Raw genomic sequence first — 26,792 nt, forward strand, 5'->3', positions numbered from 1 at the left:
CATGCCGGACATACATTAGGTATGTCGGGGTCGATTCTGGATAAGTAGGAGTTTAACCAGTATCCATAATGAAGTTGCGCTAGGGTCACTCGCGTTTCTCGCGGCAACTGGAGCTCTTCGTCTGCAATATGTGGTGGTTTGGCTCCAAGAACACCATTCACGGGAAGGGAGTCGGTGAAGGTGTTGATGGCTCCACTGTGAATGGCGGTCAGTGCCTGTCGAAAGTTCGTTGCGTCCGAAGTCAGGTCGGCGTACTGTTCGATGTCTTCGACGTAGTCTAGGAATGACCTCTTGATGCTCCTGGGAGGCGGCTCCGCTCCAAGGAGGTGGCTGCAAGGGTGATTCCTACGGAAACATCCCAGCAGGAGCTGCCTGGAGAGGAGTTCGTTATGCTCCTTTACAGGTAGCATGCGCGTCTCACTGTGGAGGTGTTCAATGGGAGACATCAAGAGGCATCCCGTCCTGGTCCGGAGTGCTGTATTCTGGCAGGTCTGAAGTTTCCTCATCTGCGTACCACTGCATCCGGCCGGCCGATTGCCTTGTAAGTTGCCAGCAACGTTTCTTTGTCTTTTCCCCATGTGCTGCCGGCTAGCGACTTGAGGATTTTGTTGCGGCTCTGTACCTCGGCAATAATCGCGGTCGTATGGGGAGAGAAGTTTGTAAATATGGTCGCTGTGGATTTGGTGGGTGAAAGTTGGAGATTTCGTGCAGTGAGGAAACGAGAAAGGTCGGAGAGGTAGCTGTTTACTTTCGAACACATACCATCGATTCCATTGCCCGACGTCAATATCGTGCAGTCATCTGCGCACGGGGTTATGGAAACCCCCTCTGGTGGTTGAGAAAGTTTCGAGATATAGAAGTTAAACAGTAACGGGGAGAGGACACCACCCTGCTGAACCCCCTGTTTAATTCTTCTCAGTTTAGATGTTTCACCTCGAAATAGTACGAATGACTGACGACCGTTCAAATTGTTCATGGTCCACCTCTTAAGCCCTGGAGGGAGAGTGGTTTTTTCGATGTCCTGCAGTAGCGTTGTGTGATTGACCGTGTCAAAAGCTTTTGACAGGTCCAACGCTACGGGGATCGTTCTTTCGCAGGGTGGTGCTGTGGTGGTGCTGTGCACTTTGTGGAATCCATGCTGGTGGTTGGCTAGGCTCAGTGAAGATCGGGAGTAACAAGGCCTCAAGTGTCTTCACTACTGGGGAGAGGAGAGTTATCGGACGATAAGATTCCCCTTTGTTGGCGGGTTTCCCAGGTTTCAGTAGTGGGACCACTCTTCCGACTTTCCACACATCGGGTATTTGAAGAGTGGTGAGCGACAGGTTGAGGACCTTGGTGAGATATTTTACTCCCGTCGAGCCAAGATGCTTTAACATTAGCATGTTGATTCCATCAGGGCCAATGGATTTGGAAGATTTTGCCCTGTTGATGACACTCTGAACCTCCTCATCGGTGAAAGTAAGTGGCGCGCAGTTATTTGGCATTTTGCGCAGCCGTCGATTAACACATCTCTTGGCTTTGTCTACCGAAAGGTGCAGTGTAAGCTGCCGGCTAAAATAGCTCGCGCACTTCTTCGGGTCCGAAGAGGCATGACCATTGAATTGAACTTCAACTCGGTCGTCATGTCTCTTCGGATTAGACAAAGCTTTGACAGTAGCCCAAAGCTTACTCACAACGGTGGAGAGGTTGCAGGACTTCAGGTGCTCTATCCATTTCGTCCGCTTATGTTGAGTTACCATACGCTGAATCTCCAATTTGAGATCCCTTATTCGGGGATCCCCGGAATCGGCATGGCGTAAGGTATCTCGCTCGTTAGCTAAAACAGCTGCTTCGGCTGGGAAATTGGGGTGGATTTCCGCTATTCTTCCAGCCGGGATGAAGCGAGCGGTAGCTGCTGCGATCACCTTGCGGAATTGACGTTCGCCAACGCATACGTCCGTAGGAATGGGTAGAGGTGCTCTCGGTAAATTCTGTGAAGCCGACCCAATTAGCTTTTTTAAAGTTAATGAAGATACGGTTGTTCACAGAAACGAAATCAAGAGGCTTCTGCTCGACTCCAGCACCTTCGACTCCAGGCCCTCTTCTGCTCGACTCCAGCACTGTTATATAGTATGCTATGACAGGAAGCATATGTATGTATGTGTAAAGATGCAGATGGATGGACTGTGACCACATGTACTATACTTTAAGTGATTTACGAAGCCAACAAATAATGTAGAACGTCAATTTAATTATACCATTATATTGTTATAATGATGAATGATATCCTTGACAACCAAGAGCGGGTGGAGCCGCAGGTTTAGACAAGTTTATAATACACATGTCTATATGTATGCAAAAATACGGTTTTACAAATATATACTGATACAAAATCAGTAATTCAAATCCGTTTTAATAGCAAAATAAAGCTTTTACCGCTTCCGCTCGAAGATCCGTTCTTTATTATTTCTGATGTCCACAAAAAGTATTTCACTTTATCTATCTGATTTTTCGCAAGACGGGAGCTTTCAAGAGTAACCTTGGACGTAGAACAGAATCCCTTGACAAGATCGTGTTCCTATAGGCCACAGTGGGAAGAACTGATCGAAGCTTCCTGAAATATAAAAGTCGGAGTTGTCGAGCATTGTCTTCCAGCCTAAAATGAAAGACAACAACAACATCAGTTTCTACCTGTATTTTACTACCAAGATCTTGTATTTTACTACCTTTTTCTTACCATGGCTCTTGCAAGAACTGTGAAATGATAGATACTAATCTGGATTCAGCAATAAGAAGTTGACTTAACGGATTGGTGTGGAGAAAGGTCCATATTTTACGAATGAAATTAAACTAAGCTCCTTTTTGCCAAAATTATCCAACTATAATCTAATTTCCACTCAATTTGAAATAATTTTTATTTTGATACATTCATTTGAACGTGCACATATAGTCCATAATAGTAAGTTCACCTCGGAATTCGATATACCCATTTATATGTCTGTAAATACTTGTATATTGACACCCTAAAGTTCTCTCAAAACCTACTTATGGTAGGGTATACCTACCGAGGTGAACTTACTATAATGACTGGACTATTAACAGCAAGTACCGCAAGGAAACGCAGAATTCCGAAGAGTAAGTAAAGGAGGTATAACACTATTTATGTAGACAATTAACACTTTTTATGATAAGATATATGGAGTTTGCACTAAAGTATGATATCAACATCAAATCTAGAGATTTAGTAGAATATTGTAATTAGGAACACAATACTATATTTGCCTGATGAGTTACAACAAAAATTGCTTAATTCTATTCAATCGTTGTCACTACAGTTTCTAAGAAACATAATGCGTTATATAAATCTTATTGGAAAAATCTGAATCCAGGCTCTTTTCCTGAAGTGATTGCGGGGTTATCACAAGCAGAGCAAAGGCTAATCTCACTCATTATTCCGTTATTAAAGTTATAAAATCAAGTCACGTTTTTGAGCAGTTTAGTTTTCGAGGTTTAGAGGTATCATTCGCTCAGGTTGTTTTCGAAGATACAGAAAATCTTCCGAACATGTTACGGAAAAATGAAAACAATGGAATAGTAATCATTACAGAGCTTCCTGGAGGATGGAGTCATGTGTAGAAGTTCACAAAAGTGAGGAAAGTTCTCTGATCGCCATTCACTTCGGAGTGGCCAGAAACGATCCTTTGACATATGGCTCATGCAGCTCACGACTTCCGGTGTTTGACCAAGTATCCTTTGGGTAGCCAAAGAACATCTGCTTTAAGGTGAGATAAAGTGAGAAGGCGAAATATCCCCTACAAAGGGTTGAACGTTGGGTTTGGGAACTGTCATGTAAAAACCCCCCCCCCTAGGAAAAATGACTAACAGCCTCGAATTAAAGACCTCCCCCATTTGATGACGACCATGGTAAACGCATTAAGAATTACGTCCTCGCTAGAGTGATGGACAAGGATTGAGGCGAATAGGTTCTTGTGGCATTTACTACAGTGGCCATATAAAGGAGAGCTAATTCAGCGTGGGATTCGTGGTGTGAGAGAGATTCCGTTGCCGAGTAATGAAATTCACCCCGGTGGCTGAATATCTAGCCACAATCCGCATCAAAGTTCTTCAATATCGCTGATTTGCGCACACGACCCGACGGAAGAGAAGGACGATGTGACCAAAGATGCCTTCTATGAGCGCTTGGAGCGCACCTATGAAAGCTGCACCCGCCGCGATGTCACAATCGCGCATGGCGACTTTAACGCCAGGATGGGCAAAGAAAGTATCTTTTGCACAACGGTCTGGAAATTCAGCCTCCATAATGAAATACCAAATACGTTGAGGCTGATCGACTTCGACGGGGCCCAAAATAAGGTTATCTGTAGTATAAGAGTCCAGCATAACAAAATTCATCAAGCTATCTGGCTGGCTCCGGATCGAAAAGACACCAACCAGATCGATCATGTTGTGATAGTAGAAGATACGCCTCCAGTGTTTTAGAAGTACGTAGGCTCCGAGGTCTTAACATCGACTCTGCTCCTTACGTACAGCTGCAAACAAAGCAATTAGTTTTCGAAAAAGGCAAAAGAACAACCGATGCCCAGAGCATACTAAAATTACTTCCCCAGAATGCTGAATGGCAGTGAAAGCATAACATAAGGAGATGGTGAACCTGAATCCCCAATCGATGACGATGGAGCAAGCTTTCCATTGCCCTACCATGAAAAATTACCAATAGAAAATACCCGTCGGAAGAAAAACAAAGCGCCGGGAACCGATGGTGCGTATTATGTGAAAGATTAAAACCACTGTTAACAAACTGATTGGACCTGATAGCTTTATACCTGGAAAATCAACAACTGACCAAATTTTTACCATGCTGCAATGTCTGAATCTGGTTTTTTCGCGAAACTAAAACGACTATGTAAACTGACGTTGAGCAACTGCAACACTTTTGTAAGGTTCGGGAAGTTGTTGGCAGTCATAACTTTAAAGTGGTAGGTAATTTCATCTACCTTGGGGATTGGGGAACCCCCAGATGGGCTTCATGTATCATCATAAGGGACGGTATTCTTACATCAAGATAATGACCTACAAAAACGCTCAATAACAATATGATAGCTGGTGACGAAATAAGAAACAGAAATGTAAGATTTCAAACGGAATGAAATTTAAAGGATAATCCAATTGATGATGATGGATACTTACTGGTGCGAAATTTTAATGCATTTGAAATAAGGACATTTAGGCACATTTAAAATAATTGACTAATCGAACCATTATCATATTAACTATTAAAAATTCTTTGCAATTGTTCAATGGTACATAAATTATAAGAACTTTTGCTATAGCTGTTTGATAGGTGCTTTGCGATAATTGAACACTTCGTTTTGGGAGAGGCTTCAATTATACTTGAATTTAAAGAAAATAGGGTTTGCAGATCATAAAGCCTCTGTCTCAACAAACGCTTTGGCGACAACAAAGAATTGTTAGCGTGGAAGACAAAAGATGAAAAAACTACGGCAACAATTTAAATATCACGCCTGCTCAAACAAACTACATTAAAAATTGTAAGACGACAAGCAAATCATGAAATACCCTGTTGTGTACATAAGTAAGGGAAGGTTTTACTCATTCAAACAATTGCCTTGGGCAATAAACGATGCCAAATTTCGCAAAGATATTTTGACAAAAGGACGGGTGCATTAATTTAATTACTCTCTGAAATATACGTTGTGCGTTTTTAAGTACAAATTTCATCCTCAGACATTCATATTTTCCATTCTTCTTCTTTTTTACTGGCGAAGACACAACTTACGTGTGTGTGTCGATCTTTCTTTCACGGGTTTTTTCCGAGATTTGGTGCATGGTGCAAATTTGGTCGGTAGTACATTTTGTAGCTCTAAAGCCACACTGATAAGGTATAAGGTTTTTTGGCGATAGGCTTCAGTATTTCACTCATTACGTTCAATAAGAACTTATAGGCGGTATTAAGAAGGGTCATCCCAAAGTGATTGATACTAACTGTGTGGTCCCCCTTTTTGGGTTAAGCAGAGCAAAAGGAGTCATGTGTAGGAAAGTTCTCTGATCGCCATGGGAGTGACCAGAAACAATCCTTTTACATATGACTCAAGCAGCTCACGACTTCCGGTTTTGACCAAGTATCCTCTGGGTAGCCTTAGAACATCCGTTTGAAGACAAGCTAAAGTGAGAAGGTGAAACATCCCCTCCAAAGGGTTGGGCGTTGGCGGGTTTGGTACCCGCCACGTAAAAAACAGTACCAATGAAAAGACAGTTATCGCACTCGCGAATCTCACTTCACTGTTGACAGTCATCACTTTGAAGTTGTAGATAGTTGCGTATATTTGTGAACCAGCATAAACACCACCGACAATGTCACCCTGAAAATCCAACGCAGGATAACTCTTGCCAACAGGTGCTACTTCGGACTGAGTAGGCAATTGAGAAGTAAAGTCCTCTCTCGACGAACAAAAGCAGACCTCTATAAGTCGCTTATAATTCCCGTCCTGCTATGTGGTGCAGAGGCTTAGACGATGACAGCAACTGACGAGTCGACGTTAGGAGTTTTCGAGAGAAAGGTTCTGTGAAAGATTTATGGTCCTTTGTGCATTGGCCACGGCGAATATCGCACTTAATGGAACGATGAGCTGTATGAGACATACGACTACATTGACATAATTCAGCGAATTAAAAAACAACGGCTGCGCTGGCTAGGTCATGTTGTCCGAATAGACGAAAACACTCCTCCTCTGAAAGTATTCGACGCAGTACCCACCGGGGGAAGTAGAGGAAGAAGAAGACTTCCACTCCGTTGGAAGGACCAAGTGGAGAAGGACCTGGCAACGGTTGAAATATCTAATTGGCGCCCCGTAGCGAAAAGAAGAAACGACAGGCGCGCTGTTGTTAATTCGGCTATAATCGCGTAAGCGGTGTCTACGCCAGTAAAGAAGAAGAAGCTTTATGTTTTGTTTCTGTAAATATTTCGTGATGTCGATTAGGACAACTGTACATAAGAATTCGCATCGTAGAGGCAGAAAGATAAGGAGTGGTCTAAAATTATGTTGAAAATACGTAGCTATGGGTAAGTCGACAATAGGTAAACATTTTTATTATAACCACAAACAATTCTCGAGTCTGCACGTTGTGAAAAATACTTAGGACTTTTCGAAATATTGCTGAAGCTAGAAGGAAATAGTGACCGAGCATCAAGTGGATACATATATGAACGCTTGAGCAGAAAGCGAAAACTTTGACGCGAGTTAACACCCAGCTATACACGTATGACTCATATTACCTACCACTGCACATATATACAACATGGCAACAGTAGACCACGTGAACAAAGCACACAAACACATGGAGAGGCATCATTATACAAGAATGTACAGCCACCACGTGACCAACAACAACAAGCCAATACCACATCACGCATGTGCAACGTGATCAACACACAGACACATGGAGGGGCATCATCGTACAAGAATGTACAGCCACCACGTGACCAACAACAACAAGCCAATACCACATCACGCATGTGCAACGTGATCAACACACAGACACATGGAGGGGCATCATCGCAAAAGAATGTACAGCCACCAAGTGACCAACAGCAACAAGCATGACATTATCCAAGATGCCACGCCACACAGTGGTGCCAGAGCGGAAAAAAAAGGATTTTTTTCATCACTCCAAATTTGTACCATCTTTTCACTTTAAGCTAAGAACTAATCAAATATCACTATCCGAAAACTTGGGCTTGATATATTCAATGGTTTTTTGTTGGGAGAGCTTCAAAGTCCAACAAAGTATCAACGCAAAGTTACTCAGAAAAATGTGATTAATATTGCAAAGGTTAAAACTCAAAAGTTAACCATAAAATATCAATTGTAAAGTTTTTATTTATTAAAACCAATATTATAGATGTGATTTACATCATCAAATGTATACTTTCTTTTTAAAAATTTTTTTTTAAATGATGTTTTTTCATGGTACAAAAAAATCATATATTTCACAACTTCAACAGAATGTAACTATTGTGCGCAGGAGCGCGCAGGTTAGCCACCTACACAAAATAAACTTTAAAATCTCCTTAATCGATAGAAAAAAAATCAGCTGCAATGAGCTGCCAACTCATGAGTAATTAGCATTTTAATCTACTGCAACTGCAACTACCTTGTTTGTTTGCTTGATTCGTTGCTTTGTTTTTTTTTTGCCTGCTTCGCTGCTTTGTTTTTTCTGCCTGCTTCGCTGCTTTGTTTTTTTTGCCTGCTTCGCTGCTTTGTTTTTTTTGCCTGCTTCGCTACTTTGTTTTTTTTTTGTGGTTGAGGTGAGAAATCCCGTATGTTCGTATGTGATACCGAGAGAAGTGCAAACGGGTGAAAAAAATTAACAAAACACGAAATTTTGAAATGGCAAAAGAAATAAAATATTGTGATATTGCAGAAATTTATATTGACTGCAATAATGATGAAAATTTACTCTTAGAAATCATATCAACAAATTATAGTGATTTATCAAGCAATGATTTAGAAGTGTTTAAAAAATTTATCAACAAAACTTTTATCCCGCGTTTTAAACAAAAATGGCAAAAGTCAAGTCGTAACAAACAATTATTTTTAAATCAAAATGAAAGCTGGTTGTCAAACATTTATACATTATCTCGTAATTCTTTGGAATATTCTGATCTATGTTGCTCCAATGCAGCAACGCGTGGTCGTCCAATTAAATGTTTTCAAGATTCTTCTTCGCGATCAAAAAGAATGAAGATCCAACAACTATGCAGCACCACTTCAGCTGATATTATAACATCAGCTGCGAAAAAAATAGAAAAAAATGAACAAATGAAATTTACTCCAGAGAAAGCTCTTAGTCAATATGAAATATTGCATAATAGTGCTAAGGAAATTAATTGTGATATTTTTCCACCATATAAAGAGGTATTTTTTGTGGATATTAGCAGTTGTCAATTTTTGTGTTTTTGATGTTTGCCTTTGCGTACTTTTTTTTTAATGAAATTGTTGTTGTATTTTCATAAACGTTTTGCCAAAATAGGTTAATGTTGATGGTTTTTTGAATATTTTTTGCAATAAATTAAAAAAAAAAAACATTTGCAGGTTCTTGCTGCTAAAAAGAAATGTTGTATTTTCATAAACGTTTTGCCAAAATAGGTTCATGTTGATGGTTTTTTGAATATTTTTTGCAATAAATTAAAAAAAAAAACATTTGCAGGTTCTTGCTGCTAAAAAGAAATGTTATCCTGAGAATTTGCGAACAGAGGAAAATTACAGTGAAGTTGGTTTGCAAGATTTGCTAAACCACACAGTTGAGAGAATTTTAATGTCCAAATCTGAAAATGATTTAATAGATATCCCAAAAAAATTTGAAGCTGACTTCGAAATGGGGATGTGATGGCTCGTCAGGACATAGTGTATACCAACAAAGCTTCACTGATGGAAATATGACTGATAAACATATGTTTTTAACATCTCTTGTGCGCCTCACTTTAACTGCAAATAATGAGGAGAAATTACTGTACTGGAAAAATTTAACACCATCATCCACTAGATTTTGTAGACCAGTAAAATTCGAGTTTGTGAAAGAAACAGCCAGTGTTATTACTGAGGAAGTTAACCGTGTTGAAAACGAAATTCGTAATTTAAATAACAGTATAGTAATTATTTCAAACCGAACTTTCGAAATAAGTCATTGTCTTGCTCTTACAATGATTGATGGTAAAGTTGTTAATACCGTAACTGAAACCTAAGCAATGAGTGTATGTTTCATATGTAAAGCAAAACCAAACGAAATGAATGATATAGATGGTTTATTGAGGAGAACAGTAAACGAAGGTTCCCTAAGATTTGGAATTTCTCCCTTGCATGCAAGAATTAAGTTTATGGAGTGTATTTTGCATATTGCTTACAACAAACATTTTCGCAAATGGAGAACTGACGATCGTACCAAACAACTGAAGGCAGATGAATAAGCACGTATTCAAGCAGATTTGAAGTCATCCTTGGGAATAAATGTTGATGTAGTGAAGCAGGGACTGGGTACGACAAATGATGGCAATACCTCACGAAGATTTTTTGAGAATCCTGCTAAAACCGCCGATATTGTTGGCGTTGACGAAAACCTGATACATAGATTTGAAATAATATTAAATACAATCAATAGTCAAGCAGCAATAGATCCTCAGAAATTTGAAATTTATTGCATGGAAACTGCGAGGTTATATGTCAGCCTTTATGAATTTTACTATATGCCAATGACGGTACATAAAGTTTTAATGCATGGAAGTAAAATTGTTTCATCCTCTATTTTACCATTGGGCATGCTATCAGAGGAGGCTCAAGAAGCTCGCAATAAAGATTACAAGAAGTATAGGCTTAATCATTCTAGAAAATGCGACAGAATTTCAACAAATCAATATGTAATGCACTTGCTTTTAGCTTCATCGGATCCTTTTATTAATGGTTTCAGAACAAATCCCAAAAATAAAACTTTAGAATTGGACGATGATGTTAAGAAATTACTTGCTGAATAAATAATTAATAATATATGCTCATTTTTGAATATTTATTGGTTATGTTATGTGGAAGGCGGACGTAGTTGTGGGCGGACTTGTTTCATTTTTAGAGAAATAATAAATTTTATTGATTCAAATCCGTTTGACAATTTTTAACAGTCTAGCTGTGATAACAGCGAAAATATTGCAACTTTTGTGATTATATTATATGGGAGATGGGCGTAATTGTGGGCGGATTTGCTTTATTTTTTCTGGACAAGCTTATATTTACAAAATATTACACTGTAGAAAATTTTGTTACTGTAGGATGATTTTTGATTTTTGTGTTATATGGGAGGTGGGCGTGGTTGTGGGCGGATTTTAACAATTTTTTTTTTTCATCTAATTTGGCAATATGAGAGATGTGTGCGAAATTTCAAAGCCCTACCTCGATTCCTTCTATTTTTTGCCGCGGCTTGTATGAAGCGGCACCACTGTGCGCCACCGGAATTAGCCAATCAGAAGCCGACACGAGTTGACTGCACTGCTATAAAAGAGTGACGCGCATACAACACTTGTTCTCAGTTTAAATATAATCATAGGCATAGCTAGTAATATATTGTCCAATGTGTAAACATACAATATATATATTTAAATAAAGAAACCTTGGAGGAATCCAAGGGAAATATATTTCTATAGAATAACCGAAGATTATTCTTAATTGGCGCCCGAGCAGGGACCGGTCAACAAAAGGATTCAGTGAATAAAATCCTTCGCGACTTCAATAACGACGAATTCAAAATAAAATTCAAGTGTATCAAAAGTGGTCCAACAGAAGAAATTTTCTAAAAATGGCACAGGCACAATCGGAAATCCAGGCACTTCAAGCCATGGTTATGGATTTGCAGAGAAGATTCGCCGAAGCTCAACCGCTGCACCAGTGGAAGAAGCACAGGACGAAGTCTGCACATACTCAGACCCAAAAGAAGTTGATTTAGGGCTCTTCAAGTCAGCAAAAGCAATTTCAGCGGAGACTACCATGAGTATAGAAACTGGAGAGAACTGGCCACAACTCTAATGGGAAACGTGAAACCATTCAGGGGACAGAATATATACACGGAAGCCTTAATCTTACTCAGGGGAAAGATTACTGGAAGAGCCGTGCAAATTCTCATCAATAATAATACAGAATCATAACCACCTAGAACTTAATGTATACTTAAGCCGAAGGCCCTGGCAGCCAGTGCTTTAGCTCGTAAGTGAGGTAATTATTTATAATTGTTTCTCTTTTAAATAAATAAAAAAAAATAATACAGAATTAAACTTCGAGGAAATCATAGACCGCTTAGACGACTCATATGCCGATCAACGCCCACTCTATATCCTGGAAGAAGACATGATGAGGATAAGACAGGCAGAAAAACCTCTACATATATACTACGATCAGTTAAACCAAGCGCTGAACGTAGTATTATCCAAAATAGAGATGACACACAAGAACGAAAATGTGATCAGCGCTCTATCCAAGGAGATACAACTAAAGGCAGTGAGAACATTTATAACAGAATTGAGGAGTTCAGCAACAAAGAATGCATTATACTGAAGATCATGCACCAATCTGATGGAAGCACATGGGATAGCTAGAACGATGCAGCATGACTCGCATTATCACCAACTGGAAAGCGTACCGAGGGTACAACAGTGAAGCCATCGGCAATGGCAAACATCACAAGCACAACAGCAATTCCAGCAGAATTTTTCTCACCAACAACCTCAAATGCAACAAGAAACAACGGAACCAATGGAGATAGACCCCTCTTCAACAAGATTTAGACGACAACGATACAATCCACAACCGCCAATGAACACTCATCAGGAAGCAAGGCAAACACAGAATCCGTTTAGACAAGTCATCCAAAGATTCGGCAACCAATTCAAGCGCGACAGAGAAGACACGGCAAACTCGCAGCAAAGGAAAACACAACGCCTTAACCAAGTGGGAGACACCCAAGAAGACGACCAGGAGTCACTTTACAATGAAGCACCTAGTGTTAGTTATAGAAATAATAATAGACAAAAACATTTTATAATAAGACACCACGGTCTTCCGACGTTAAGACGCACTGCACCTAATGGAAGATTCGTGAATATACTGATAGATTCAGGTGCAACTAGTAGCTGTGAGTAAAAATTACCCATTTGCAGAAAGAATAAAATTAAATAAACCTATAAAGTTTAACACACTACACGTGAGTTCAACAGTTACTCACAAGAGAGAAATCAATCTAACGGGTGATTTTTTTGAGGTTAGGATTTTCATGCATTAGTATTTGACAGATCACGTGGGATTTCAGACATGGTGTCAAAGAGAAAGATGCTCAGTATGCTTTGACATTTCATCATGAATAGACTTACTAACGAGCAACGCTTGCAAATCATTGAATTTTATTACCAAAATCAGTGGCAGAAAATCCGCTTTTTTATCGACAAATTTTGTTCAGCGATGAGGCTCATTTCTGGTTGAATGGCTACGTAAATAAGCAAAATTGCCGCATTTGGGGTGAAGAGCAACCAGAAGCCGTTCAAGAACTGCCCATGCATCCCGAAAAATGCACTGTTTGGTGTGGTTTGTACGCTGGTGGAATCATTGGACCGTATTTTTTCAAAGATGCTGTTGGACGCAACGTTACGGTGAATGGCGATCGCTATCGTTCGATGCTAACAAACTTTTTGTTGCCAAAAATGGAAGAACTGAACTTGGTTGACATGTGGTTTCAACAAGATGGCGCTACATGCCACACAGCTCGCGATTCTATGGCCATTTTGAGGGAAAACTTCGGACAACAATTCATCTCAAGAAATGGACCCGTAAGTTGGCCACCAAGATCATGCGATTTAACGCCTTTAGACTATTTTTTGTGGGGCTACGTCAAGTCTAAAGTCTACAGAAATAAGCCAGCAACTATTTCAGCTTTGGAAGACAACATTTCCGAAGAAATTCGGGCTATTCCGGCCGAAATGCTCGAAAAAGTTGCCCAAAATTGGACTTTCCGAATGGACCACCTAAGACGCAGCCGCGGTCAACATTTAAATGAAATTATCTTCAAAAAGTAAATGTCATGAACCAATCTAACGTTTCAAATAAAGAACCGATGAGATTTTGCAAATTTTATGCGTTTTTTTTAAAAAAAAAGTTATCAAGCTCTTAAAAAATCACCCTTTAGTAGGATTTGACTTAGATTTTTTTGAAGCAGAAGAACTAAAAGAGTTTGATATAATACTAGGAGAGGACGCGTTAAGAAAAATGAAAGCAAAAATATATTTATTTGAATACTCAGTAACATTTGAAAAAACGACTGAAGTAGGTAGGGAACAAATAAAATACTCTATAGGAGATAAAAAATATGAGAAAGAAATCAAGGAACTAATGGATAATAATTACAATAATGAACTGTTACCTTTCACCACCACAATACAAGCAGAGATTAGGACTGAATCCAAAGAACCTGTTTGGGTGCGACAATACCCATATCCATATGCAAATCAGGAGTTTGTCGAAAAGGAAATACAGAGACTTTTAAAAAACGAAATAGTTAAAGAAAGTAAAAGCCCATATAACTCACCGATATGGACGGTATCAAAAAAGGGCATAGATGAAGAAGGAAAACCAAAAAAACGTATGTATGGTTATAGATTTTCAAAAATTAAATAAACAAACCATAGCGGACAGATACCCTATTCCAGATATAACTATGACATTACAAAACTTAGGTAAAGCAAGATACTTTACAACTTTAGATTTAGAATCTGGCTTTCATCAAATTATGATCAAACCAGAAGATAGGGAAAATACTGCATTTTTAGTCAATGGGGCAAAGTATGAATTCCTTCGCCTACCGTTCGGCCTAAAGAACGCTCCAGCCACATTTAAAAGATGTGTAGATGACATTCTGAGACCATACATTGGAAAATGCGCATATGTCTATATCGATGATGTCTTAATTTACTCTGCTGACCCAGAGCAACACATTAAGGATATCACAAATATTGTGCAGACGCCACATAAAGCTAATATGAAGATCTCCGAGGAAAAGTCAAATTTGGATTTCAAACTAAAACCGAATTTCTGGGACACATAATAAATAACGGAAGGATTAGAGTAGACTCAGGGAAAATAGACGCTATAGATAGGTATAAAACGCCGGAGACACTAAAAGACTTACGCTCATTTTTACGATTAGCCTCCTACTACAGGAAATTCGTGAAGAACTTCGCACATATATGCAAGCCATTAAAGATTTACTTAAAGGGAGAAAACGGTAGTATATCGAAAAATAAAAGCAAAAATGTGAAAACTAAATTAGACGAACAGGCACTCAAGGCCCTTGGAGAAATAAAAGAAAAACTAAAAGAAAAGGTAGAACTATATCAGCCAGACTTTGAAAAGGGATTCGATCTAACCACAGACGCCAGTAATGACGCAATAGGAGCAGTACTGAGTCAGGGTAGAAACCCAATTTCATTTATATCAAGAACATTGACAACCACAGAACAAAACTATTCGACAAATGAAAAGGAAATGTTAGCCATAATTTGGGCACTACAGAAACTAACAAATTACCTGTATGGAATAGCCGACCTGACGATTTACACAGATCACCAGTCACTTATATTTTCGATATCAGAAAAAAATCCAAACACTAAACTCAAAAGATGGAAAACCTAATAGAGGAATATGGTGCTAAATTAAAATACAAACCTGGACACGAGAACGTGGTCGCAGACGCACTATCTAGACAAGTAAATACGATGTCAGACACATCAATCAACTCCGCAGAGTCTTCAGCACTCAGATGCATTAAAATGATTGCAAAACCCTTAAATTTTTTCTGTACACAAGTTGAATTAATACCGTCAGAAACGAATGAGAAAACTGCATCAACTATATTCCCACGATACGAACGGTTTAAAATAAAATTTAATACCGAGGAATACTTAATAAAAACGCTGAAGCAAGTAATGAAACCAAAAATTGTAACAGCCTTTCACACAGACTTAGAAACAGGGCATAAGTTGAAAGAGAAGATAACAAATATATTTTCTACATATTTCAAAGTATTCACGCAAATTAAGCTAAAAGACATAACCGAAATAATCGACAGAGAGAATATACTAGAATTCACACATAAAAGAGCGCATAGAAACGCATTAAACAACTACAAAGAAATACTAGAATCATGTTATTGGCCAACACTAAAAAAAGATACGGAGAAAGTAGCAAGAAATTGCACCAACTGTACTGAAAATAAATACGAGAGAAATCCAGTCAAGCAACTATTAGGCAAAACACCAACACCAAATACACCCGGAACATCTATACAAGCAGACATATTTTATATTAACAGCAGCAACTTCCTATCATGCATAGACAGACATACGAAATTTCGCAAGCTCGACAGTAAACGGCATTTCCACGAAATATTTGAAGAGGTACTATGCCAAGTATTCCCGAACTGCACGGAAGTAATGACAGATAACGAAAGTATATTCGTAGGTATAGGCACAACAGCGATGCTTAACGAACTACATATTAAGCATACAAAGACCGCGAACAATCATTCGACATCGAACGCACAAGTTGGACGTTTGCACTCCACAATTCTAGAAATTGCGTGAACTTTAGCTGAAGATAAAAAAACAACAACAGAGGAACAAATATTTCCTGCAATAAAAGAATATAATGAAACAATACATTCAGTGACCAAAAGGAAACCAATAGATTTATTGTTTAACAAGAATACAGATGAAACTGTGAGGGAAAACATCGAAGACAGTCAACAGCGAATGCTAGAATATTACAACAGGAAAATGATCTTAAAGGAATATACACCAGGACAAACAATTTACGAAAAAACAAGTCGACGCGAAAAATATAACAAAAGGTATATAAAATGTATTTTGAAAGAAAATACAGTGATCACAACAAAAAATAAAGTCATACATAAAGATAATATTAGAAATGTACCGAATAATCATAATGACGCTCCTGTTAAAGGAAGCACTCGCGATACAAATAACTAACGTAAAGGAAAACAAATATTTATTAACAGAAACATATCCTACGTACACTTACGACAAATCAGACTATTTATTATGGTAAATTTAACAGAAATATTAAAACATACGATGCATTATGCGATTCGGTTCAAGGAAACAAAGGTTTCAGTTGTTAATCAGAAGGAAACCTAGCAGTATAAATTTTTTAGGCGCAATACTTAGCTTTGTTACCGGAGTACCAGACCATTATGATGTTATTGAAATTAAAGAAAAAATAAATGACATAATAGAAAACAATGATAAACAAAGATTGATTAATACTCACTTTGAGAAACTGTTGGAAGCCTTCGATTACAAAACTATGAATCAATATACAATATTAGAAGAAATGCATAAAAAATTAGGAGATTTAACGTTAACTATAAACTTTGCAAAGAATAAAAATTTCTACTCTGCATCAATAAATTTAAAGGATATCGAAAAAATAATTAAAACCGAAGGATCAGATATACCCGTAATAAATTTAATGAAATACTCAGATATTCATGTATTTAGAATAGGAGATACCTTTATTGTTGTACATAAATATCCAATAATCAAAGAAAAATGTGAAACTTACGAAATTACCCCAATATCATATGAACACGGAAAGATAGAATTAGACTCTAAAATTTCCAAATGTGCTAATGGAATGAAACGAATTAATAAATGTAAAAATATTTTGTCGAAATACATATGCAAAGAAGAAAAACCAAATAATTGTACAATACCCATATTACTAAATTTGCAATCACAATGTAATGTTATAGAAGAAAATAATGAGGAAATAAAAGAAATTAGCGAGGGAAATTTATTAATAAATGGAAAAAATAATGTTAACAACAAAACATATGAAGGAACATATTTAGTTCAATTTGATAAAACAATTTAAATTAATAATAATGAATACCATAATCTAGATGAAGAAATAAAAAAGTATATTTTAGCGCACGGACAAGAAGATATAAAAATATTAGAGATTTTATGTTCACAAATGCGAAATATCAATTCAGTAATATACAAAAATTACACAAATTTTTAATCCCGTACGAAGAGCATTCCATACGAAATATTTGTATAACTATTATTGTAATAATCACACTATGTATTCTATTATATGTTAGATTTAAATTATATTATGCAATTATGAAATGTAAAACACTCAAACTACAAGAAAGACAGCAGAAACAATACGAAGAAATATTAAAACAACAAGGTATGGAACATCTCATCAAAAAGGACGCCACAACTAGCGTATAAAAAAATCAGGAGATCTTTTCACCGGAGGAGGGGTTAGTTAACACCCAGCCATACACGTATGACTCATATTACCTACCACTATACATATATACAACATAGCAACAGTAGACCACGTGAACAAAGCACACAAACACATGGAGGGGCATCATTATACAAGAATGTACAGCCACCACGTGACCAACAACAACAAGCCAATACCACACGCATGTGCAATGTGATCAACACACAGACACATGGAGGGGCATCATCGTACAAGAATGTACAGCCACCAAGTGACCAACAGCAACAAGCATGACATTAACAATACAATGTAGTATATATTTAAATAAAGAAACCTTGCAGGAATCCAAGGGAAATATATTTCTATAGAATAACCAAAGATTATTCTTAATTCGCACGATTTTTCAGTTTTTCATTTCTACGATTTTTCTTAATTTGTGGGCAGGATAGAAAAAAACTAAACGTCGTATGGAATTGGGGCAAAGTTTATTACATTTGGCATTAAATTGTCTTTTATTTAAACTAAGAAAAGTCAAGTTTGAATATTATATATTTTTAAACAACATAAAGTAAAAATTTTTAGGTCAAAAACTTTTAATAATTTACTGCCAAAGATAATGAACTTTATCACAATTCCATACGACGTTTAGTTTTTTTTCTATCCTACTCGCCAGTTAAGAAAATTCGTAACAATAAAAAACCTAGAAATCGCGCTTCAAAGTTTTCGCTTTTTGTCGAAGCGCTCATGTATGTATGTATCCACTTGATGCTCGGTCACTATTTCCCTTCTAGCTTCGACAATATTTCGAATTCCCATCTATAACTTTGGGGAGATATTCTTAGATAGTTTTTAAAGAGATTTAAGCAAAACAAATTCGATATTTTGTAGCTTTTAAAGCAGGCTCCCCGCTTAAATTACTTTCAACGTATAATATTGTAGTTACTAATAAAACAAATACGACAGAACTGAAAATCAGATATGAATGAGATAAGATGATATGTATTAAGAGATAGTGTTTCCAAATTCATTAAAATTAAGTTATTATTTAAATAATATTGAGTGAAGGTATAACTGACCTTCGGGCGCCCGGGGCCCAGGATGTTCTGCCACCCCCTTTATCAACCTACTTACAAGTTTCATGAGGTGGTTCGAATAAAAGTGAATTTTTACAAAATATCTTCGATATTAAGTATATAAAATTTAGGAACTAAAAGCCACGGAAATTCTGAAGTTCCAAAATTCTCACAATACGGTTTTTGAGGAAACTGATAGTAAATTTAAAAGACATCTTATTAAAAGCCATAGAAAAACCCCATTTTCACCCTATATCTTGTACACTTTTGACACAATTTGCAGGATTTTTTGCCCGAATTGGAGTTTTTAAATACCATTTTTGAAAATTTGGAGAAATAACATTCAAAGCATAGGGTAACTGTGAGAGTGACACGTCGCGACGACAGAGTAAAAATAAAGATACTGTTTTTTTTTTGTCACTCCTACGTCGCAATGTGTCGCTCTCACAGTTTGCCCTATGCTTCAACTGTGACATATCCGTTGGTTTCTCAAAATATGTTCGGTTAAAGAAACCATGGAATTTTTTGTCTGTACACACAATTTGTTGAAGTATTTTTCTGAATATTAAAAAACAGCGAAGATCGTTTTGCCGCCCCAAGACGTTGCGCCCGGGGCGACGGCCCCCTTCGTCGACACCCCGCCCGCCCCTTAATTAAAATAAGGACGTTACACTTGCGAGGTTTTATTTGATTCTAAAGAACGGTCCTGGCAAATACAAACGGTAAAATAAATTTGCGATATGTTGAATAAACTAAATCTTAAGTGTCTAGTTTTGGGCACTAATTATTGTAATAAGAGCTAAGTGAATTTTGCATATTTTTTCTATAACCTCTTTTTTATTCATTGATATATTTTGTTCAATAGTGGATTATAAAGTTTTTTTTCCAACATATGGTATTATGAGATATATTTACATTATGATGATTATAGTATAACTCAGATACTGGATACATAATTTGTCAAATTCTTTAATTCATCTCTTTGCTTAAGCATTTAACACACATATATTTTGAAATATGTTTTTCTCTATTTATATGATTTGCTAAAGGCTCAATCAGCTTTAATGTTCGATTCGGTGTACTCCGTCGCAGCTGGTCTTATGGAGCTAGATAAGAAGGATTTATTGAGTTGGCATAATATTTCCTGTAAAAACGAATTGCCATGGAGGGATGGAATGTCGCTATATAGTTATATTAATTCGGTAAATCACTTTAAAGTTTCATAAGCTGTTATATAACATTATATTGCAGGCTTCTATGAATGGATTGACAGGCCGTGTACACTTCACTGAGGGACGTCGAAATTTATTTCAAATCGATTTGCTTAAACTAAAGCGAGAGAAAATTCAAAAAGTAGGTTTTTGGAAACCTGAAGTCGGTGTTAACATTACCGATTCGACCGCTTTCTATGATACTTATTCAAGTAATACAACGTTAATTGTTATGACACGCGAAGAAAAACCTTACGTTATGGTGAAAAGTGGCATAAGTCAAACAGGAAATGATCGCTTTGAAGGGTTTTGTATTGATCTACTAAAAGCCATTGCCACTCAAGTGGGATTTCAATATAAGATTGAATTAGTACCTGATAATATGTATGGAGTATTCAACCCTGACACAAAAGTTTGGAACGGAATAGTACGCGAGTTAATGGAAAAGGTAAACATACGAACCCCAAAAATGCATTATGGCAATGGATGCTGGTTTTTTATCATGCATACTGACGTTCACAGGCGTTTTGAATAAACAACGCTGAATAAACAAAACTAGGGAGATATGTATTTATTAGGGTGCATCAAAAAAAAATTTTGGAATTTTTTTTTCAACTCTTACCCCCTCAAATGTTAGTGATTGACAAACAAAAAATCCCCCTCAAGCCAGGCGCTTAACTCTAAGGAGTCGCTATTTTTTTTAGGTTCCCATACATTTTACATAGGAATTTTTGTTTTTTCATTCAAACTAAAATTTCACCAACCAATTTTCGTTTTTTCATTCAAACTAAAATTTCACCAACCAATTTTCGTTTCTCCGAAATAACCATCACATATTCATAAAGTTGGCTTTTCAAACTAATAGCTAATCCACTAAATTTTTTAATGCTACGTGTTCTATTTGGTTTGTAATGAATGTATGTGTGTCGCTCATCATCGAACAAAGTAGCTGCCATACCTAGCGATGCATCTGCCAAAGCGAAATTCTGCTGTGATATTATAAATGCCTTGACGGTTCCACATGGTGTGTAAAAAAAAACACCGCCTTCTTCATTAACAACAATCAGTATAATCCATATATGTAAGGGGCCATCCATAAATTACGTCACACCTTGAAGGGGGGGGAGGGTATCATTCGGAAGTGACATTATGTGACAAGGGGGGGTTCGTCAAAAGCTTTGTGACATCACATTTCGAAAGACAATGACGCTAAGTTTGCTCCCTTATTCCTATAGATATTATTAAATCTCTAAGCATCATCCCATCTGAAACAAGTTCCATATAATAGTTATTGCCGTAGTGTCGCGTCATACTTATTTAAAAGATCGTGTAGCATATGTGACCTATATTTTTATACTCTCGCAACAAAGTTGCTAAGGAGAGTATTATAGTTTTGTTCACATAACGGTTGTTTGTAAGTCCTAAAACTAAAAGAGTCAGATATAGGGTTACATATACCAAAGTGATCAGGGTGACGAGTAGAGTTGAAATCCGGATGTCTGTCTGTCCGTCCGTCCGTCCGTCTGTCCGTCCGTGCAAGCTGTAACTTGAGTAAAAATTGAGATATCATGATGAAACTTGGTACACGTATTTCTTGGCTCTATAAGAAGGTTAAGTTCGAAGATGGGCAAAATCGGCCCACTGCCACGCCCACAAAATGGCGGAAACCGAAAACCTATAAAGTGTCATAACTAAGCCATAAATAAAGATATTAAAGTGAAATTTGGCACAAAGGATCACATTAGGGAGGAGCATATTTGGAAGTAATTTTTTTGGAAAAGTGGGCGTGGCCCCGCCCCCCATTAAGTTTTTTGTACATATCTCGGAAACTACTATAGCTATGTCAACCAAACTCTATAAAGAAGTTTCCTTCCGGCATTTCCATATACAGTTCAAAAATGGAAGAAATCGGATAATAACCACGCCCACCTCCCATACAAAGGTTATGTTGAAAATCACTAAAAGTGCGTTAACCGACTAACAAAAAACGTCAGAAACACCAAATTTTACGGAAGGAATGGCAGAAGGAAGCTGTACCCAGGCTTTTTTTAAAAATTGAAAATGGGCGTGGCGTCGCCCACTTATGGACCAAAAACCATATCTCAGGAACTACTAAACCGATTTCAGTGAAATTCGGTTTATAATATTTTTTTAACACCCTGATAACATGTACGAAATATGGGCGAAATCGGTTCACAACCACGCCTTCTTCCAATATAACGCTATTTTGAAATCTATCTGATGCCTTCTCTGTATAATACGAGTATGTATATACATTAGGAACCAAAATAAAAAAATATGTAAATGACGGATAATGAAATCTCGATTATCACCTTATCATGCGAGAGTATAAAATGTTCGGTGACACCCGAACTTAGCCCTTCCTTACATGTTCTTCATATAAAGCTACCAATCAACACAAACAATCACATAAAAAACAAGAGCTATTACCAATCACGAAAATTCGTCCTCAAAGAATTGCAGCTAGACGTGCCCGAGAGATTCTCTGTTTAACACGTTCGCTGCCAAAGCCTTTTTAGAATTTTGATCGTTCAGTAGCAATGTGATTTAACAATTTTGTTCACCTGAGGCCAACAACTTATTTTTGTTCTTTTTTGTTTCTTATTATTATTTCTTGTTAAAAATACACAGCGGCCATGGGAAATACACCAAAATGTTCACCGCAGACCAGAGAATCCAAATTCCATGTAAAATTCCATATTAAAATGTACGAAAATGTGTGACGTGGTCTAACATTTAAGTGTCGCACGAAATGTGCGACGTGGCCTCAGGGTAATATTTAAGCGTCGCACGAAATTGTGCGACGAGGCCTCAGTGTAACATTTAGGTGTCGCATGAAAACGTGCGACGTGGCAGCCAACGTGTTAATGAATGATGACGATGCTTCATGGATGGAAGAAGACGATGTTGATACGAAAGATGTTCCTGACATCCGAATTCAGAACGAAAATGAAGTGCCTGATCTACCAGTAATAAATGACATAAAGGAATGGATCAAAAGTCCATGGACACAAGATGATTAAGTTTTGTATTTTTAATTAGCATAATTAAGTATCTGTTATTTCTTGACTAGCCATTGGTTGTGTCTGTACTTTAACATTTAACTAAATATTGATTTTATTAAAGATTATTCAATAAATATAAGAATAAATAGAATAACCTGTTTTTTTATTTTTCGATAAATCCATAAAATTGGAAAATGTGTGACGTCACGACAGGGGGAGGGGGAGTTCAAACTGTGACAACTTGTGACAAGGACGTTGGGAGGGGCTAAAAAGTCCTTAAATTCGTGTGACGTAAGTTATGGATGGCCCCTAAATATGGAAAGAAAAATGACTTTAACCTCGCAAAAGCTGCGCAATTTTATTTGTTTTTTTTTTTAAGTAAAAAAAATATTCAAATGATTCTTACATGAGTATTGATCAAATGCTCTTATAAATTTATGGTTGTCAGTTTTAAAATAAAAATATTAAAGTAAGCCCATGTGCGTCCCTTGGTTCTAAGCCACCACCCCACCAATTTCCAGTCGTTATTGAGTTATAAATTGTTTCACTAACACGATTTTCTTTTATATATACGATACAATAAATGTTTATATAGAATGCAAAATCGGCGGTAATTTCGCAAAAAAAAAGGCCTCCATGAGGACCTTCTGCGGGATAAATGAAGAGATGTGCGAAATCTCATGATATTCCGTCCTGTGATTCGGACGTTGTACGGGTACATAGCGAAAAACATTTCGTTTTTAAACTTAGTATCCAGCTCTAAAGAAATGTAAAAACTTCATATAAAAAACGCTTAAGAAACAGTAAATAATCTTTCCTGCGATAAATTTACTTGTGTTAGTACGCAGCTCTAAAGTAATCTAGTACTAATTTTTAATACTTTTTTCAATAAAATGCGATTATAGCAAACCGGGTTTTGCGAAGAAACATAAAATTAACAATTGTTTCTTGAAGGATATTCAAAGTAATCGTCAAATTCATCCTAAATTAGTTAAAAACATTATTATGAAGTATATTTCATTTGGAAATGTTGTATAAAACTTAACAATCATCAACAACATTCCTTAAATTGCAATGAAAATATTTATGTCACCATACACATATTACGCACAAAGTTTTTTTTTTGTTTATTCTCTCTTGCTCTTCTAATGTGGATCATTCACAATGCGTATATAACGTAACGTAATATAACGTATTTTTTTTTCTTGAGCAATTACTTGAGAGCTGGATACGAACCTTAAAATAAGATTTAACTCAATATCTTACAGGTTTAATAGTTTTTGTATGAACCTCCCAAAATGTTTCTTAAAGATTGGGAACAATACCTCCTACGACCGCTGTTCTCAGCAAAAATTATAAGCCGGTATGAAGGGCTAAGTATAGGTAAAATCAAATGTTTACTTGTATAAAAAAAAAGTTTTCTATTTATGGCAGAATTCTTGATGAAGAATCTTGATTTTTTTCTCATCGGTTTACTAAAGTGAGTGAGTCTTTTTCTGCCTCGGGTATAACGAGATTTGAGATATGAATAAATTTTCAGGTGTAGTAACTGTGATATCTGAGGTTTATTGCCAGAATGGTGCGATAGGTCGTATATTTGATACGAGTTCCATATGCGTGAGCAATGTCATAAACTCCTAATAATTGAATTTATGAGTGGATCTTTTTTACAATTTCTGGGGAGTCATTTCATGAATTTTAGAAACTTTTTTCTCCCTGACTCTTTGAGCTCCGACAAAGTATTTTCCATTATCGCTCATAATATTTTAAAGAAACACGCGTCGTCTGACAAAGCAAATGCTGCGATAAAAGTCGCAGTAGTCCACTTTCTTTACAACTAAACGGTTCAAGCGATTTTGATAAAATTTGGTATGGAGTTAGCTGACACCGGATTAACACATAGGCTACGTTTTACGAGAAACTCTCTTATTCCCATGGGTAAATTGATGAAAATGAATTCGCAGATATCGTACTTATGTTTTTCAATTAAAACACGATACTTTAAATGACGCCCAATATTTAAGTATATTAAACATGCTTGGATTTCAACATAAACCTACGCCCCTGTCGGCTGTCATGAAATCGGGGCCTCGTGGAGTGTCGAAGGGGGTACACATCACAAAAACGTGGACCCGAATGGGCAGCCATATGAGACCAGAAGACGCATGCGCTTTATAATTTTTATACTCAAATTTACTACTGAGTATAATAGTTCTATTCACTAAAGCTTGGTATCCAGCTCTCAAGTAATGTAAAAACATATAGAAAAACGCTTAAGAAACGGTAAAAAAATTTCGTACGATAAATTTACTTGTGCTAGTATGCAGCTCTCAAGAAATCTAGTACTAATTTTTAATACTTTTTTTCAAAAAAATGCGAATATGGCAATCCTGGTTTTGCGAAGAAACATCAAATCAACAATTGTTTCTTGAAAGAAATTCAAAGTAATCGTTAAAATCGTCTTAAATTAGTTAAAAACATTGTTATGAAGTATATTTCATTTGGAAATGTTGTAAAAAACTTACGAATCATCAACAACAGCCCTTAAATCGCAAGGAAAATAATTATGTTACTACACACATACATATTACGCATAAAGTTTATTTTCTTTGTTTATTCTCTCTTGCTCTTCTAATGTGGATCATTCACAATGCGTAACCAGCTGTCAAAACTACTTTCAGAAATAATGTATTTTTTTTTCTTGAGCAATTCCTTGAGAGCTGGATACCAACCGTAAACGGTTGTTTGTATCACCTAAACACATATTTTACAAATTACTCAAATTCGTACAAACAATTCTGTTGAACCATTCTTACGATAGTGAAGAAAGAGGCGAAATCGGATTATAGCCCTACCCACTTCCCAAATAACGGATTTCTTAAATACTACTAAAAGTACTTTAAACCAATAACTAAATACGGCAGAGATATGATATTTTACACTCGACGTGATATAAGACTGCTATATATAGTAGAAACCGGTGACAAAATGAACGATGAACATGGCACAACACCCACGTTTAGGTGAATAACCATATCCCGGTGGTGGTCGGGTGCCACCACGAGGTGCGGGTGCAAGTACCGCTGCAGGCGCGGGTGCCGGTACAGGTGCTGGCGTTGTTGCAACCACAGTTCGGGGCGCTGGTGTAGGCCCGTTGCGTGCCGCATTGGTAGCCGTCCGAGCGGTTGGCGTTGAAGCGACCGGCGTATCTACATCCATGGTAATCTGTATAGAGAAGATTGTTGATTAAAAATTTCTATCAGATAAGCAGAGATGGTGATCGTGCCTCGATATGTGGCATGAACGCATCGTCGTATTGATCGACAATTTTTTGTTAATGTTCTTTGTTATTTGATACGGCGCACAGTGGGTAAAAGGCGGAAAAAATATGTAATTTTTAACTATCTAATTTTAACAAAATTTCATTCCAGTGGTGTTTCTAGACAATGAATACGGTTTAATTTATCATGTATTTGCGAATTGACATTTCACTGACAACAACGTATTTTCAAAGTCAAATAAAAATAGAACTATTGAAAATTGTGAAAAATATTGAGAAAAATATGAGAACAGACGTATGGGGTTTTGACGTTTGAAGCAATAAGAAGTGACTTTAAA

At 37.0% G+C, this 26,792-nt stretch overlaps 1 protein-coding gene across 15 annotated transcripts in view; it reads left to right on the forward strand.

Moving 5' to 3' along the window:
• LOC125779099 (glutamate receptor ionotropic, kainate 2) overlaps positions 1–26,792 on the forward strand; it is a 2,985,835-nt gene that overhangs the window by 1,438,122 nt on the left and 1,520,921 nt on the right. For all 15 annotated transcript variants that reach the window (XM_049459577.1, XM_049459571.1, XM_049459583.1 and 12 more), the window contains 2 exons: positions 19,987–20,139; positions 20,189–20,596. In XM_049459577.1, the coding sequence (XP_049315534.1) occupies positions 19,987–20,139; positions 20,189–20,596 (561 nt within the window). The remainder of the gene's footprint in view (positions 1–19,986; positions 20,140–20,188; positions 20,597–26,792) is intronic.

This window comes from Bactrocera dorsalis, chromosome 6 (assembly GCF_023373825.1).
Source record: "Bactrocera dorsalis isolate Fly_Bdor chromosome 6, ASM2337382v1, whole genome shotgun sequence".
Taxonomy (NCBI): domain Eukaryota; kingdom Metazoa; phylum Arthropoda; class Insecta; order Diptera; family Tephritidae; genus Bactrocera; species Bactrocera dorsalis.